Source organism: Pan paniscus, chromosome 7, assembly GCF_029289425.2.
Source record: "Pan paniscus chromosome 7, NHGRI_mPanPan1-v2.0_pri, whole genome shotgun sequence".
NCBI classification, from domain to species: Eukaryota; Metazoa; Chordata; class Mammalia; order Primates; family Hominidae; genus Pan; species Pan paniscus.
This window is the reverse complement of record NC_073256.2, coordinates 27,220,500-27,236,210: the sequence shown is the minus strand read 5'-3', so window position 1 is coordinate 27,236,210 and position 15,711 is coordinate 27,220,500. Positions and strand designations below refer to the sequence as shown.

Below are 15,711 nucleotides of genomic sequence, written 5' to 3'. Positions count from 1 at the left end.
ATCTCACTGTCAGACTCTCCAGGGCTTGCTGCTTACACATAACCCTTTAAAAAATACGACTAGATTGTAGGCAGTCTTAAAAGTAAACAAAGAAAATACATCCATACTTGGCATCATTTAGGATATGTTATTTCTCCGCTACCCTCCATTCCAAAATGGAAGCGTAATTTTTCTAAACCTAGGAACAGACATTCCCATTTCAATCATGTGATAGCTGGGAAAGAGCTAACCTCTCCTCCCAGAGGCACTCTGCAAGCTAGCGTCCATAGTGGGATGCTTGCCAGGCCCTCTTTTCACTTCCCTGCTATGCTTTTGTCATTTTTGCAAAAACTTACATGGGTAAAAGCCCACCCTCTTGGACAATCTGGGACAAAACAAAGATTTAACTATGAGATTTAACAAGAGAACTACTCATTTTATCCAGATAATGGAACTATCTGTTTAAATAGCCCTTTCAAAGTAAGTTCAGCAGAGCACTAATTTCATGGGATGCCAGTGGGTGTTTACCAAAAAGGGTTCCAGGATCAAATAAATGTGGGCCATTCTGAAGTTTAACAGCGGCCACGTGTCTCAGATGGTGATATGCATTATGAATCAAAGGGAGGAATAGCACAGGCTTGTTTCCCAAACTTACTTAGACCATGAATCCAGCCCAGTTTTTCATAAAACAACATGCTGGCATTGGAAAAGTGCTCCGTTAGAAAGTAAGGCTGCCTCTCACTTGAACCCTACAGGAGATACATGAGACAGAGAAATGTGTTAACCTATCCCACGGGGATACATTCAGCAAAAATCTGATTATGAGAGAACTTTACAGGACAAATGATTTGGTTTCATCGACAACAATTTGCAAAAACGAGAGGGATGTTCAACCTGGAATATCAATTTAGCATATTTATATTGATATTCCAGGTTGAATATCCCTAAATCAAAAATCCGAAACTCTTCTGGTCCTAAGCATTTCAAATAAGGGATACTCAACCTGAACTTTCATGAGTTCATTATCAATAACTGAGTCCATAACTAAGTTAAAATTTCCCTGCTTAGTCTAGGTTTTTTTCCAAGAGTTATATTCACCCCCTCCCTAACCCAGCCCCCAAAGACCAGGGTTTCTAAAGAGTGTAATCCTTGGATTCACAGATGTTATTTGTTGCAGAACAAAGCAGCTCATCGATGCCATTCGTCTGTATTTGGTGGAGTGTCCCATAGCCTCCCTTGTTCCTTTGCACTGTGAGGCAGATTATCCCGTGTGAGCAAGTGTGTCCTGGCCCCAGGAGATTGCTGGGTGTGCAGATAGAGGCTTGCGTGCCTGTGGAAGGCACCCGCTCTGCAACCTGGACCCCGCAGTCTTTCCACGGAGCATCTGATAGCAGATCCATCCTGTGCTACGTGCCCAGGAGCCAGTCGCACAAGGCAGTGACGCGCAGGGTGCGAAGCAATGAAAGTGGTGGTTCATTCTAACCAGAACGGAAGTCCTTATAAAAACATCTCTCCTAGTTGCTGCAGTTCCAACAGAGATGCAAAATCCATGTGTTTTTTAAAAAAAAGGCAATTATGGGGGGGCCAAACCATTTTAAGATACATGAAGAACCTCTTCTCTTTCCTTTTCTCATTCTACACCCTGCCTACCTCACTCCCTGCAGTCCCCAAGCCACTTGCACACCCAGCCCCCCTTCAACTAGCTTCGTTCATTGCCAGCCATGGTGCTGTCTGCTCTGGAAAGTGGCAGGAAAAGCTGATAAGGTGCCGAGGACAGAATCTCTGGTCTTATCTCACTCTAGCACATGGTGCCGAGAGTGCATCCTTTTCCTGTCCTAGGACAAGAGACATAAACTGGCCATCTCCCGGCAGCAAGGACTTCAAACGGGGCTTGGGCCTGCCTCTGCTTTCTAGAGGAGCCAGAAAGGAGAAAGTGGGTCATGACTTTTTGAAAGTTGTTTTAGTACCAGTAAAAATTTATGTCGTCTTGTAGATCAGCAAACATAACTTCATAATAAGACACTCATAAAGAAGAAATGAGAAAGCAGTGAGGGTGAGGGCAGGGCCTGCCAACACACCCAAGGGTTGGAAGTCGCTGGGCTGTTTTGTTTGGTTAGAGCTTCACCAGGACACACGTTCGGCCTGAAAGGATTAGATTTGGCTTTTTGTTTGTTGACAGATGAAGCAAGTGGTTTTAAGAGCTTTTGTGATAGTAAGAAACTGACATACATATGGTCTAGTGCAGGAGAAGAGGAGGAAAACACTGGCTTATTTTTCCTTCTGTCCTTCTCTCTTGCCAGGAAAGCAGAAATAACATTCCTCCCCAGATTTTCCTTCTGTGACATCATGAAAACAGGAAGAAGGGGGACCTTTCTTTGGGTTGCAGTGTGGGGGAAGGGTTGGCGGAGAAGGCAAAGCTCTGCGTCTCCAGCCGTAGTCTGAAGGGAGCAGGGTGGCGACTCTGGTGACAGGTCTGGGCAGCACCATCCCGTCCCTTGCTTCCCCTTCCTTGTGGTCCCTTCCTGACCTTACGACGCAGAGCTGGAAGAGTGGGCAGCCTGAGGTCATCATCAGCCGTTGTGAGCCTCAAGAGGACCCAGTTAGCAACTTGAGGCGGGAGTTCAGTTTTGATTCTGTGTTACCATTTTTGGAAGAAATTGGTTGGCTGTACAATTCTGACAGCCAATTGTTGACATTCCAAAGGTTAATGACAGTGTTAAGAATTATATATATTATATAATGTTAAAGACCAATTTTTATTTATTTATTTATTTATTTATTTATTTATTTTTTGAGCGGAGTCTCACTCTGTTACCCAGGCTGGAGTGCAGTGGCACGACTTTGGCTCACTGCAACCTCCGCTTCTCAGGTTCAAGAGATTCTCCTGTCTCAGCCTCCCAAGTAGCTGGGATTACAGGCTGCACCACCACACCTGGCTAATTTTTGTATTTTTAGTAGAGATGGGGTTTTGCCATGTTGGCCAGGCTGGTCTCGCACTCCTGACCTTAGGTGATCCACCTGCCTCGGCCTCCCAAAGTGCTGGGATTACACGTGTGAGCCAGCGCCCCCAGCCCAAGACCAATTTTATTCTCGAAAGCTTTTGCCTTCTCCTTTTACTGAGTGCTATGGACTTATCTAGGCTATAATGAATGCTAGAATTGTAATGGACCTTAAAAATGTAGCTGTTGATTTTCAAAGTGGATTCCATAGAGTTCTAGCATCCCCAGGGGCTTTTACAAGGGGATTCGAGGGGAGTGTTGGGACATGAGCTTTGGATTGCTCCCACCCCGCTGCAGCCAAAGCTTCCTGAGATGTTGTACAGATTGGCCTTCTGTTTAAGACTGTGTTTGAAGAAAGTCATGTGAAAAAACTATGTTGAAAAAAGTTACTGAGGAGCCCTATTTCCCTGTCTTGCAAATGATTGCATTTGAGGCCTGGAAAGGCCGGTGACTTGTCCTAGATCACATGTTCTGTCAGTTGTGCTTCCAATCTTCTGACAGCCAGGTCATTGCCACTTCTACTATCTTAAATTGAGTACCCGTTTTCTGTCCTTTGCTAGCTGATATTTTGTAGCAGTGCCACTCAAAGTACGGTCCATAGACAAGATAAAGACAGAAATTAAGAGTAAGCATTTAGAAGCTTTTCTAGTAGTTTGACAATAATTTAGGACTTGGGTTTTAGATGTCTTTTTTAAAACTTCATTTTTCTGCTAACTTTTTTAACTTTATAAAAATCTTGCCGTGTAATCCTGTAATGGATTCAAAATTTTTAAAGGCAAAAAAAAAAAAAACCAAAAAAAAAAAACCACGAAGCAGACAGAACTAATCCTTTACCCCTGATAGTTTGAGAAGCAGCATGCTGGAGGGCATTGAATTTCTGGTGGTTGGGGGCGTTCAGAACTATAAGCAATGCTTTGTTGCCAGCGAGGCAGGTCTTGCTGCAAGAACCTTTTTGGATTCTGAACATGCAGGGAGACAGTCTTTCTTGTACTTTTTCACTTAGGTTTTCAATATATTTTTTGTTTATAAAATAAAAACTTATAGCTTGTGTAAAACAAGAGAAGAGGTTATAGGATTATATGTTTAATAGCAGTAACAATTTTTATTTTTTATGAGCTCCTTGGAATTACAGTCTCAGTGTAACTGGTTAGGGTTTTTCTTGAGTAGAATTGGCTTTGTAGTTGGTTTGTTGTTGTTTAGTTTTTGTCTATGCTGAAAATAAGTTGTGCCGGTGTATTGCCTTTTTTTTATTGTGATAAGAACACTATCTGATGTATTATTTTATATCATTTACTTTTTTAACATGACTAATTTCGGAATTTTATTTATTCTTACTAATTTCGGTATCTTTTAAACATAGAATGACTTTGCTTTGCCAAATTTACTCCTAAAAATATTTCTCAAATCTTTTTATTTGCTACATTGATTTCTGGTGAAAGAAAGAGTATGTGAAAATATTAGCCTTATGTAGTTTACAAGAATTGAAAGAAGAGACTTTTTTTGTTAGTCAACTATATTCACCTAATTTACCTTTCTTTTATAAACAATCATGACTACTTAATTATTCCATGTAACTATGCATACCCTATTCCTAGTTTCAAAATAAATATTTTATTCTCTAAAAAGACCTTATTCGGCTGGGCACAGTGGCTCACGCCTGTAATCCCAGCACTTTGGGTGGCCGAGGCGGGTGGATCACCTGAGGTTGGGAGTTCGAGACCAGCCTGACCAACATGGAGAAACCCTGTCTCTACTAAAAATACAAAATTAGCTGGGCGTGGTGGCACATGCCTGTAATCCCAGCTACTTGGGAGGCTGAGGCAGGAGAATCACTTGAACCCTGGAGGTGGAGGTTGCGGTGAGCCGAGATTGTGCCATTGCATTCCAGCCTGGGCAACAAGAGTGAAACTCTGTCTCAAAAAAAAAAAAGACCTTATTCTTTTTAGAAATTAGAAGATTTCACATTTAATAGAATCTTCAAGAACTGCTGTGCTTTCTATAGTAAGGAGCCTGCATTTGAGTTGTCATGGTTCTTCAGCAATTTTCACCTCTTCCTGTGGAATAAAGATGGAAGAGACAGAACCCTCTGGAAGCTTCTGCTCTGTTCTGTGAGAGGCCAGTGCTGGGTCTCAACTGTTTATCAAAGCTGTTTGTCCTGCCTCTGGAGAGCAGGGGAGAGAACCATTTGACCTGGAATTATAAAATGCAGTCAATTTGGAATATTTTTAGACATCATTCACAGAAGTTGAGGCCTGTGTCACATTGATCATTTCCAGCTCTGGAGGAGCCTCGTTTATCTTCCATGGCCAGTGTGTCGGGAAAGGTTGTCACTGCAGCTTTCCGAGCCTGAGGGCCTTTCAGGGAGGCAGGAAGCCTGCTCCTCTTTCTCTTTCCTCTTTTTCCACAGAGGCTGGATGACTCTTGTCAGTGATCCTGATGTTGGTTACTTGAGAAGCTGTTGCCATAGAGAACCATCCTTTTAAAACATGTTTATGTCGGCTTTTCCTAATAAGTGGCAATCGGAATAGCTGGTTAGGCATATGGGAAAAAATAAAAATAAAAAGACATAAAATTAACAGCTCTGTTACCATTGGCCTTCATATGAGGAATTTGGCATTCTGTGTATTTCTCTACTAAAGTCCAGCCAAGCTATTCTGTCCCTTCTAGTTCGTATTATCTTCTCCAATGTCCGGTGTGTCTGAGTTTGTAACTTCCAAGCGGAGTTCTGATGCCTGATATTAGAAAGGTATCTCTGCATACTTACTGGGTTGCTGAGAGTGCTCTTTGATGTCACATCACTTTTTAAACAAATTTTTTCTTTACTGTCTTTTGCTACTCAAAAGCAGGCAGCAGTTAGCAGCCTCTCTGCTGCTTTCTGACACAGTTCAGAAAGGTAGGCATTTTGTCGCTGGCAGGAGACAGAGCTTGAGGACTTTGTCAAAGCCCAACGTCCTCCAGTTCCATACGTGTATATATGTACATGCGTGTATATAAAGGTATATTGTGTGTGTGCACTGGAAAAGCACCTGCCACTTCCAAAAGTCAGCAGTATTGTATTCACAGTCACAAAGCCGATTTTATAATACATTTATTCAGTAAATATTTACTTAGCACCTATTGTATGTACTTGTATAATGAGAAAGAAAACAAATTTTCACAAGATTTTTACCAAGGAAATTCAAAACTTTAAGGACACTGGTATTTGAAATTCATGTAATTTTTACATGTCATAAAATAGTTTTTTGTTTCCTCCTAACCATTTAGAAATGGTAAAAAAAAAAAAAAAAAATCATTAAAAACTAGGCCCACGGCCATAGTTCACCAGTCTCTGTTCTAGAGAGAACCCTCTGGAACCCCTGCAGAGTGGGCTTCTAATACATGCCACAGGTTCTTACACCTGTTTCACATGTGCACGCACACACAATTTCTGTGTTTTCCAATTGAGTTGCTGCATAATTCTCATTCTGTTATTATATCTTTGCTTTTTAATACAACTTCAAATCACAACTCTCTTCAGTCAATGGGGTTTTATATTTGTTTTTGACTCTTGTGATACTTGCTAATGCTAAAACTGATTGCGTCTCCCAGGCAAATTCCCCGAGGCTGCTCACTGCCGAGACTTGGTGTGTTTAGCCTAATTCCAGATGTGAGCGATGAATGTCTTGAAAAATGTACAAGATTTCACACTTGAAAAGCTTTTTGTGAGTGTAAAAATAGCTGTTCGTCAATAAAACACTGGATGTTTTCAGTTACGTGGAAACCACGAAGGAAAAGCATGAAACCACAGAGGTTCCATAGAGAGAAGAGCAGGGCCGCCCGCCATAGTGGCTCAGGGCAGGCTTTCCAACGAACGGCTGTGAATCACTGCCTAGCTCAGCCTTCAGTGGTAAACCCATTTCAATGACTCCCTAGAATCAGCTTGTCCAGGTTGTTTTCAGCTAAGATATAATGTAGGCTGTGCCTTCACAGCTTGCTACCAGAGGCTGCTGGTGGAACTTCCATCCCACTGCTGTTCTCCAAATGAGCTGCTTACCTTTGTATGTGATATGCCTGAGAACTCTCTTCTCCTTACCAAGAACAGTTCTCTTCTTTAGCAAGAACAGTTCAGTCTCTACTGGCATTGCTTGTGTTCAACTAATCCCACAAAAAGAACGTGGCAGTTCCCATACCACACAGTACCTTGCTTTTTTCCAATTGACTTATCCCCTCCAAGGCAACTATGGTAACATGTGGAATGATAGAGCAGAAGGAGAAATGGATGGATCACTGGACTGAGTTTCTGTTTATTGCTAAGGGCCAGGAAGGAACTGGCTGACAGCAGACGACACTCAGATGTACTCTGCAGTAGTTAGAGAAGCAGTTTGCATCATGAGGCAAGGGAAGGTGCTATCTGATGAGAAGGGGGTGGTTTCATGTGGATGGGAGGAATCTGCACTCAAAATGCTGATTCTCTTCTTACCCTCCCACGCCCCTTCTGGACATTAGACCTGCCTGATGTGCAGACAAGTTCGTGCTGACAAACACAAAGCATCTGGGGCCAGTGGGTGGTGGTGGGAGCTCTTCACAGCCTTGGTCCAGCTGGGTTTGGTGTCTTTGTGCCTTTGTTGAGCACTTACTGTACCTTGTTCCTCATTAGGGAGGTTGTGGATTGTATGAATACAAATGAAATATAAATGGCCCCTGTCCTCAAGAAACTTGTTTCCTTGGGAAGATGCTAGCAAAGCAAATTAAACAAATACAGAAAATAGAAGCAACAAATTGCTATTATGGGGAATAAACAAGAAAGGATGTTCACGTGGGATTGGACTTGTGGAAGGAAGAAGTCACACACTTGATCTTCAAGAAAGTGATGCACGGGACTGTGTACAGGGGATGTGGAAGAACATCGTAGGCCAGCATAGGGAGTGACTGGGTCAGTTCATCCTGCCCCTTCTGTTGGAGGAGTTTAAAGTACACACACAGCTGACAGTGGGGTCTCCACAATCCCTTTGTTTTGAGGAGTCACACAGAGTCACTTCATACCTGAAGGGATACATGAAGACATAATTTGTGTTTGTCAGAACTGCCCCACTGAAAAGTTTGGAAAAGGTACAGAATGTTCTGTGAAACCACTCACTTGCCAAGCTTTCTTAACTTTTCACAGACTAACCCAGCACAGGCTGATGACAGACAGGCTGTGGTGGCAGTGAGCATTTGTTCATCACAGGCAATAGCCATCAGGGCTCACAACCCCAGTTGCTAAATACATTACCCTTGAGCTCTGGGTGTCTACTTTGTTAACAAAGTTCATTGAAGGATTACTGTTGCAGCATGTCCTCCGTGTCTTAATGTGGAAATCAGAAAGCTTCCATCATCCTGTCACTTAAGATCAGTAGTGATGTATGAGCAAGGCTGGCGAGCTGAAAGACTTGCCTTTGAAGCCCATTCCCTGGACTGGCGTGTTGATCGTAAGTAGGGGGATTCTGTAGTAAGGTGCATCTGCTTCTGGCACTTCACTAAGGTCTCTGTGCAAACTGCTTCATTTCCTTGCCCCAAAAGATTCTTTTGAGAATAATGGAGAATCCTCTCTATTTGGGCATTGTACTAATAATCCATCTCAGTATACATATTTGAATGACACAAGAGCAAAGTCCTCCATGAGCCCAGAGGAGCTTGCGCAGATACTCATGTAGCTGCAGAGTCTCCAGATGGAGGATCCTAAAAGAAGCAGAACAGACTCTAATTCTGTAGACATCCGAGAAGAGTTGATACATGTAGCTTCAGGCATCTTTCAGGGACCGGAGAGGACTGTGGTGTATTGTAATTGATACCCGCAGGGACTCTCTGCAGGGTCAGCTTGCCTTTGTGCCCACTCTTTGTTTTTTCCTCAGTGGTAATTCGGAATTGCCAGAGATGGCGTTAAGATTCTCCAGCTCTAATCGTGACGCACAGTGTACGCCCATGAACCACCTGAATTGACCTGTTGCTGATGAGGAAACTGAGTCAGAGAACCACAGCAGCCACCTTTCCATATTGGCAGTGTCCAGGCGGAAGCTGTCCAGCATCTGCCCAAGAGGGCTTCTTGCCTGGGTGGAAGGTTTGGACTTGGGTTTTACTCTGTGCTTTAAAACAGTCAAACTTTTTCAAGTGAATGTACATGCTAGTTTGATAAATTATAAAACTCTTTTAAGCCTGGCTTCAGGCTGTTTTTTATTTATATGAATTGCAAACCAAAATGATGTAGTTTTTTTCTCTTTTGAAAGTACTATTTCTGTGGATATTTTTTCTGCATCAGTCAACTGAGGTGAGTGTAGACCTTAGTCTCTGGATTATGTGGTCAATTGATACATACTTTAGTTTTGGGGTGGCTTCTGAAGAGAGAGGAAAGGTGACAAGGCAGTCCATGAGGTGGGAGCTAGGAGTCGGGGTCCGGTGGTACAGGGAGCAAGGGCTTTGCACCTGGCAGCCTTAGGGTTGTCTCTCTCCTGCTGTGTTCCAGCTGTGAGACCTTCTGCGGATTAAGTGCTAGGAGTCTCACTCTCTGCCTGTGTCATGTGGAGAGGACGCCTCTCCTCAGGTTGCCGCAAGAGTTGGCTGAGATGCCACTTGATGTCAAGTGCCTGGCACGGTGGTGATAGCTGCCTTCCTCAGGACACCCAGGCCTGATCACTTTGGGTGAAGCTTCCTCACGTGATTGAGCAGGGTGATCCCATGGGCCTGGCTTTAAACTCTCAGGGCTCTGTGAACTGGGGAACAGGTGCTCCAGAGTCATCTCAGTTCAAAGCCACAAGTACTTATTGATTGACTAGAAATTAAGGCCCACTTACCATTTGGGAAAGTCAGTCATCAAATGTTTTTGACACATGTGATGCACTCATTAGCGCTGAAGGAAGGGAGAGGACTGTGAGGCTTGCTGTGAACAGACTAGGCCAGTCCTGCTTATTTTATTAGGTTGGTGCAAAAGTAATCACGGTTTTTGCCATTAGTGGCAAAACCTCCTTTAGCTGAACAGCAAGCATTGGAATTTGAAAAAGAGAGAGAGACATTTCCCGAATCCCTGAGCTTAAATCACATTTGGCAAGATGATTAACCATATTTCTTGGTAGTATTTTATATGGAACCAGAAGTTTTCAAGTTACTCTTAAATTTGTTTCATTAGGTTTTGGCACACAGTTAGCAAACGACATTCTCAACATTTATGAAGCAGTGAATGTCGCATTTAAATTTTATTTTATTTTATTTTTTGAGGTTGTATTGTGTGTTTAATGGAAATGTGGGAAAATGCAAGTTATTGTCATTTCAAAATGCTTAAAAGTAACTTGTTTTCTCAATACTTGTTTACTTTGATAGAGACCAGATGTAAAAGCATTAGTTTTCTTGAAAAGATGTATATATTTTTATGTGATGCCATGGTCAAGAATGCAGAAGCAGGATTAGAATCTCTGCAGTGAAACTGAGTCTCCGACTTTGGTGTATAAAAGATGAGTCCTGGCCATTGCTCCTGCAGGAGTCAGATTTTCAGTGTATTTTTCCTTTGAGTCCATGGTCTTGTAAAATAGGCACATTTCTGTGATGTGGGAGGGTGGCTACCCCTGCATTAAGCAGCTCTCTCTTGCCAGTCATTGTGTGGCCAGCACTTTGCTGGGAAGAAGTAGGACTTGGATGCTGGCCCCTCTCTAGCCTGTCTCCATGCCCTGCCAAGCCTGTGCAGTGACCCGTGCCTATTAAACTTACATCCCAGAAGTTGATGATGAGCATACTTACTTTCTGGAGTTACGAAGACCCGCCGAATTCAACAAGTGACTCAAAAATGGTCTTGTATTTCCTGATAATAAAAAATGTGATTAATACCGGCAATTAGTTCCGGTGATTAAAATCAGGAATTCACAAGGTAATAAATAGATGAGCAAGGTAAGGAGTCATAGGATTCGACTCAGATCTGAGTTCCAGCCTCAAAAATACATTCCAAAAGAGTGGCCCACAGACTGCAGGCTCCTGTAGTGCTGCGAAACTGTCAGTGAGACTTCTGTTGCATAAACGAGCCAGCCGTCGTCGCCGAGTCTGTCTCTGTGTGGCTGAGGGTGCCTGGTCACCGAGCCTGTCTCTCTGTGGCTGTGAGGGTGCCTGGTCACCGAGCCTGTCTCTGTGTGGCTGTGAGGGTGCCTGGTCACCGAGCCTGTCTCTGTGGCTGTGAGGGTGCCCGTCTGTGGGAGGCAGGATCTTTCTTGTTCATGAGCCTGGGATTGGCTCGTGCCCGGAGAGCCTTGAGAAGATCCTTCACTCTGCTGTGCAGCATTTCAGCTCTTTTTCAACGTTTGAAGAACAAAAAGACAAATCTCCTGAGGCAGATATTTTTTATTTTTCTCAAAATCACCCTATGGAATTCCAGCACAAATTGAATAGTAATAGATAAAATTAAAACTTCTTCCCAAAACTCAGTTGATTTATTCTTCATGTTCTGCCTATTTTGAAATTCCAGAATTGACCACATGATTTTTTTTTTAATGTACCCCTTGGTGAAAGCTGTCTGAGGCACTTGCCACTGAAGGCCCAATTGTCCATTGATATATAATAATATCGATTCTGCTGGAACTGCAACTGGGACATTATCTTGGATTCCACTGAGGTGGCTTTTGAGGACCACTGTGTCGAGACAATACAGGGTCTGTTTATAGGTGGTTTGTAATTCAGTTACCTGCACAAGCAGAACCTTGCCAGCCAAGTTTAGGATCATTAGTAGAATCCTGATTTGGAGATTTCTTTATTCAGGAGCCGTTTCCCACCCTCCCATCATGAAAGCGTAGAACACCCAGCCTCTTCTTGTGAGATAAATGAGTATGAAGGAAGAAGTTGGGTGACTATGAAAACCTAAGTTTAGCATGATTGCTTAATGACTTATTTCCAGAGTCTCTGTGGGCAGAGTTGCTGCAGACATTGATTTGACTCCGAGCATATTCCTTATAGTCTTCAACCCGAAAGCACTTCCTGCCTCACAGGCACACCTCCTCACCTTACTGCCAGCCTCAGCCCAAATGGCGATTCCAGCATTTCATTCTTTATCCCAGCCTCTCCCCTTAGGAATTTTCTCTCGCTTCTCAAGCTTTACAGCAAAATGTACTTTTAGATATATACATTTTTCACATTTTTTCTTATAGCAGATATTACCTGACAATGAGATATACTCATTTAAAATTAAAATCCTAATCCCAGCTGTTATGTGTGAGTAACTCACATTTAAAAACAGCCCAAACACAGTCCCGAGTATCCAGTTTTTGTTAGGGAAGGAGGGGGCATTTCCCTACTCCCCACCGCCAGCTAAGGGAAAGAAGCCCCCAAGCTGGCCCATTCGTTCAGGGAGGAGGCTGAGACACGCGGAGTCTCCACTCTGCCCTCCCTTCAGGAGCAGCTGCCAGAGCGGCCACACTCCACCTTTGGGGGAGAAAGGGTGCCCCCGGCAAGCCAGGTTCCAGGGTGGAATGCGGCTCCTGTCCTCATGGAAGGTTAACCTATCCAGATGGCGTCTAAGTTTCTAGATCAACACAGAGGCCCATGTAACCCATAATGAAGGTGAAATCGGTGTCTAACAAAATCACCAAGCTCTGGAACACCAGTGTCCCTGTTTCTGATGGGAGATTCTGGGAGCTTAGTCACCACAACACTTGTTTCTAGGGAGACATTTACTCAGAATTCCATCGAGGCGGCTTGCCTGCTCCCTTCTGACATTAGCTTCTGCCTGTCATCTACCACCCTACCTAGTACCCAGCCGGAGTGTGTGGCCGCCTTGCTCCAGGCCTGCAGTTCAGGCCAACCAGAAGGGAGAGAGGCCAAAGGGAGCGTGTCACTCAGCCTTGTCTCCTAAGTGCCGGGTGTGGGTGCCGGGTGTGAGCGCCGGGTGTGGGTGCCAGGTGTGAGCACCGGGTGTGAGCGCCGGGTGTGGGTGCCTCCTGGGTGCGGTGAGGGATGAACAGTTGATGCTTACCTGCCTTTTAACTCTTCTGCCCACCATAGGGCGATGCCAGTCCCTCCACTCCAGATGAGAACGAAACTACGACAACCAGTGCCTTCACCATCCAGGAGTACTTTGCCAAGCGGATGGCGGCACTGAAGAACAAGCCCCAGGTTCCAGTTCCAGGGTCTGACATTTCCGAGACGCAGGTGGAACGTAAAAGGGGGAAGAAAAGAAATAAAGAGTCCACAGGTAAAGATGTGGAAAGTTACCTCCAGCCTAAGGCCAAGAGGCACACGGAGGGAAAGCCCGAGAGGGCCGAGGCCCAGGAGCGAGTGGCCAAGAAGCAGCTCAGAGGCCCCTGCTGGGACCAGAGTTCCAAGGCCTCTGCTCAGGATGCAGGGGACCATGTGCAGCCGCCTGAGGGCCGGGACTTCACCCTGAAGCCCAAAAAGAGGAGAGGGAAGAAAAAGCTGCAAAAACCAGTAGAGATAGCAGAGGATGCTACACTAGAAGAAACGCTAGTGAAAAACAAGAAGAAGAAGAAGAAGAAGAAAGATTCCAAATGAATCCTTCCCAGCCGGGGCCTTCCGACCACTCAGCTGTCAGGGCACTGCGGGGGCAGACACCTCTGGCCTGAAGTCACAGCAGAGTTCACCCCAGAGCGCCTGGGCGCATCTTGTGGCATGCCCATGGGCTGCTGAGTCCTGCCCTCTCGCCACATTTCCCCCAAGTTACATTCCCAGGAGGACCTTTTTAATGTTCTCAATCGTGGCTCTCAGACACAAATAAATTTTTTTGTAAAGTCTGAGCCCTTCAGCAAGAGAGTTTAATTATAATCATTACAAATACATGCATTCATGTAAGTGTGCACACGTGTGTGTGCATGCGCGCATCTGTGTGTGTGTGTGTGTCACTATCTCCGTTTGCTCTCGGTTCCCTTCAATAACAATGAATGGTGCTTTCTTCTGAAAGACTCAGCCTAATTAAAGGATTAAGAGGCAATAGCTTGGATTCAGATTGTTCTTTTTGTTCTGTAGCCAACCAACATTTTTGCCAAGTAGAAATTATATGATTACATTCCCAAATCAGAGAGGTTTTTTGTTGTGTTTTGGTTTTGATGGGGAAACGCGTTAACGCCCTCCCCCTCCACTAAGCAGTGGCAGCCGACTGTTCTGAGCGCTTCCCCCGCCTCTGCCAAGCTTCAGCAGTGGACAGACTCAGGGCCAGTGTCATCTCTCAGCTCTCACAGGAGGACTCTTGCCGTTCCTGTGCCGAGTGTGGGTTCTCTCATATGTTTCCTTTTGGGGGTCCTTCAGAACAAATCACCTAATACTGATTTATCTGTCACATGGCTGTAAATAGTGACTTATTTGTCATGATCAGGAGGTCCTCAGAAGGCTTAAGAAACTGAGAGGCTAAGGCCGTGAAATTAAAGTCAGTCTTTGGATTGGGACTGCCTTATGAAAGTCCTTAGAGCAAAAGACACCTTTCAGCCCTGCTCCCAGCAGTGGTGTCGCAGCACCATGCTTGTGCCGCCCTCGCCCGCCGCGCCTTGGCCCGTCTCCTTGTGTGCCAGCCGAACTCTCCCTGTGGGTTCACTCGGATGCCTGTAGACACTTCACACCATCCCTGGGACACAGGAGAAGAAAACGCTCAGCTGAGGTTCTGGATCCGGCCCTGCCACCTTCCCAGCCCTGTGTCTGCCGTTCTGCCCTCTGCGCCGCCTTCATCTCCTCCTGCTGTTCCTCTTCATCCGCGTACGCGTTTATTCCCTCTTTCTCACGCTCCCCTCCTAGTTCCCAGTTTCCCTGCACCCCCTTTCCCCACGTCCCCATGTCCCCAGCCTACCATGGAGGCCTTGAGGCTGCCTGGCCCTGCTTCAGGCAAACCTGGCTGAGGCCCAGGCGGTGTGTTGTCCTCCATTTGATATAGAGATTGTGGCTGGTGACGGGAACTCAAACTTGCCCCCAATTCGGTGACCTTTTCCCCTTGATTTTAACTCTCAAGGTCACACATTAGATAGGAAGCATGGTCCCGAGATTCTTGAAATGTAGAGAAAATACATGAAGGACATTTGGCTGTAGTCTCTAAGGATGCTGCGCAGTGCTATTTGTTTGAAAAGAGACACACACACACACAGAGAAGAGTCTTATGAATATAGAGCCTGATGACTCGTCTCTTGAGTTTTTCATGTCCCCCCGAGTTTAGAATCCCAGGCTAATAGAGCCTCAGCGGTTTCTGAAGTCACTTTCTCCACAGAGCACATGCCCAGGTTCTCTCTGCCTGTCCCATCTTGCCTGTGAAACCAGAGATCCAGAAAGAAGTGGAATGCATGGAACCTAAGGGGAGCTAACTTTCAAAAATAAATAGATGCTGATTGGTTGTTTTTTTGGCCTTTTGTTTTAACTTCCTTTACCAGTAAAAATGAGAGCCGGGAGAATATACCAAAATGTGTGCAGGCGCATTTAGGAGGCAGGTGGAATGCATTTAGGCCAGACATGGGTGCAGGGGCTGGGTGGGAAGACCAGAGGAGGGAGGTGCAGAAGGGAGCTGGTAGTTCCTGGAGTTAGGAATTCCAAGGCAGCTGGACTGGAAGATTGTTCACATGCAACTGTTGGTTTTTTTTTTTGTTTTTTTTTTGTTTTTTTTTTCAGAGATAGGGTCTCTTTCTGTTGCCCAGGCTGGAATGCAGAGGCCTGGTCAAAGCTCACTGCAGCTTCGAACTCCTGGGCTCAAGCAGTCGTCCTGTCTCAGCCTCCCCAGCAGCTGGGACTGCAGGCATGTGCCACCACACCTGGCTAATGT

At 45.0% G+C, this 15,711-nt stretch overlaps 1 protein-coding gene across 2 annotated transcripts in view; it reads left to right on the top strand.

Moving 5' to 3' along the window:
- PINX1 (PIN2 (TERF1) interacting telomerase inhibitor 1) overlaps nucleotides 1–15,292 on the top strand; it is a 76,464-nt gene extending 61,172 nt beyond the window's left edge. For both annotated transcript variants that reach the window (XM_008969909.4, XM_014343671.4), the window contains one exon: nucleotides 12,966–15,292. In XM_008969909.4, the coding sequence (XP_008968157.3) occupies nucleotides 12,966–13,472 (507 nt within the window). In that variant the 3' untranslated portion in view covers nucleotides 13,473–15,292. The remainder of the gene's footprint in view (nucleotides 1–12,965) is intronic.
- Nucleotides 15,293–15,711: the final 419 nt, after the last annotated feature.